The sequence below is a fragment of the Hermetia illucens genome, chromosome 4 (genome assembly GCF_905115235.1).
Source record: "Hermetia illucens chromosome 4, iHerIll2.2.curated.20191125, whole genome shotgun sequence".
NCBI lineage: Eukaryota > Metazoa > Arthropoda > Insecta > Diptera > Stratiomyidae > Hermetia > Hermetia illucens.
Window position 1 is genome coordinate 68,134,099 of NC_051852.1, and position 1,446 is coordinate 68,135,544.

General features: G+C 35.4%; 1 protein-coding gene across 1 annotated transcript; it reads left to right on the plus strand.

Annotated features, from left to right (window-relative positions):
* Positions 1–327: 327 nt before the first annotated feature.
* On the plus strand, positions 328–1,446 carry LOC119653968. The gene has a single exon (XM_038059129.1). It carries the CDS (start codon positions 328–330, stop codon positions 1,444–1,446), a length of 1,119 nt encoding a protein of 372 aa, XP_037915057.1.

Genomic DNA, 1,446 nt, shown 5'->3' on the forward strand with positions numbered 1-1,446 from the left:
GAATTCTCACCTGAAGTAGGACCAGGTTATAAAATAGTGGAGGTTCCTAGTAACGTCATTTATTTACCGGTAAGCCTTAAACGAATAAGCACGCTAACTCTTAAGCTGATTGATCAAAACGGAGATATAATAAACTTCAAGGGGGAAACAATAACGATTAGACTTCATTTGAAGCCTCAGGATGCTGCTATATAACGATGATAAATACCTGCCCGATAATGTAGATAGAACCAGTTCAATCAGAAAAATCGAACGAGCTAGACCGCGATTAACATTGCAAAATAAACAGTATCTAAAATTATTGGGATTCAAATTGAAACAAAAATAATGAGCAATATCCTGAACGTTACACGTAAAATCAGTTTTGATAATAATATATCAAAAATCGAATACCATAGCTACTCTCCATTCTTATCATCATACAACTCCAGTGATGAAATCCGAATACCCATACAACAACAGGATTTGTGTATTTTGCCGAGTCAGAGTTTCATTTACATTGAAGGCGCCTTAACTAAAACAGATGGAACAATATCAGCACTAGCTAAATTGACGAATAATAGCGTAGCTTTCCTATTTGATGAGATAAGATATGAACTGAATGGAGTAGAAATCGATCGAAACAAAAATGTGGGAATAACATCGACGTTAAAAAATTATGTATCACTTAATGAAAACGAAAGTAAAATGCTTTATAATGCCGCTTGGTCACCGAACGAATCTATCACACCGTCAAGTGGTTACTTCAACTTTTCTATTCCGCTAAGAAAACTTTTGGGATTTGCCGAGGACTACAAGAAAATTATTGTAAACGCTAAACACGAGCTAATTTTGGTTCGCACAAGAAGCGATGAAAATGCATTTATTTCATCCACTGATAATGTACACATCAAAATTTTTAAACTACAGTGGAAGGTGCCCCATGTTAATCCCGATGGCGCTGAAAAATTGTCAATGTTGAAATATATTGAATCGGGACATCCGATTCAAATAAGCTTTCGAAATTGGGAACTGTACAAATATCCAGTTCTACCCACAACAACAGATCATGTGTGGAATGTGAAAACCACAGGTCAACTCGAAAAACCTCGATATGTTATTTTAGCTTTACAGACAAATCGAAAAAATCTCAAAGACAAAGATGCCAGCAAATTTGATCACTGTGATTTAACAAATATCAAAATACATTTAAACTGCGAATCGTATCCTTATGACGATATGAATATTAAATTTTCCCGTGATCGATTCGCTCTTCTCTATGATATGTACTGCAATTTTCAACAATCTTATTACGGTGTACAACCTCAGCCACTACTTTCACGAAGCGAATATAAGGAATCTGCGCCAATTATAGTAATTGATTGTTCACGTCAAAATGAATCCATGAAATCTGGCTCAGTGGACATAAGGTTAGACATGAAAACATCTGTAGATGCTCCTACATGA

Coding starts and splice junctions, on each gene's coding strand:
- LOC119653968 (XM_038059129.1), top strand. CDS start 328: ATGAGCAATATCCTGAACGTTACACGTAAAATCAGTTTTGATAATAAT.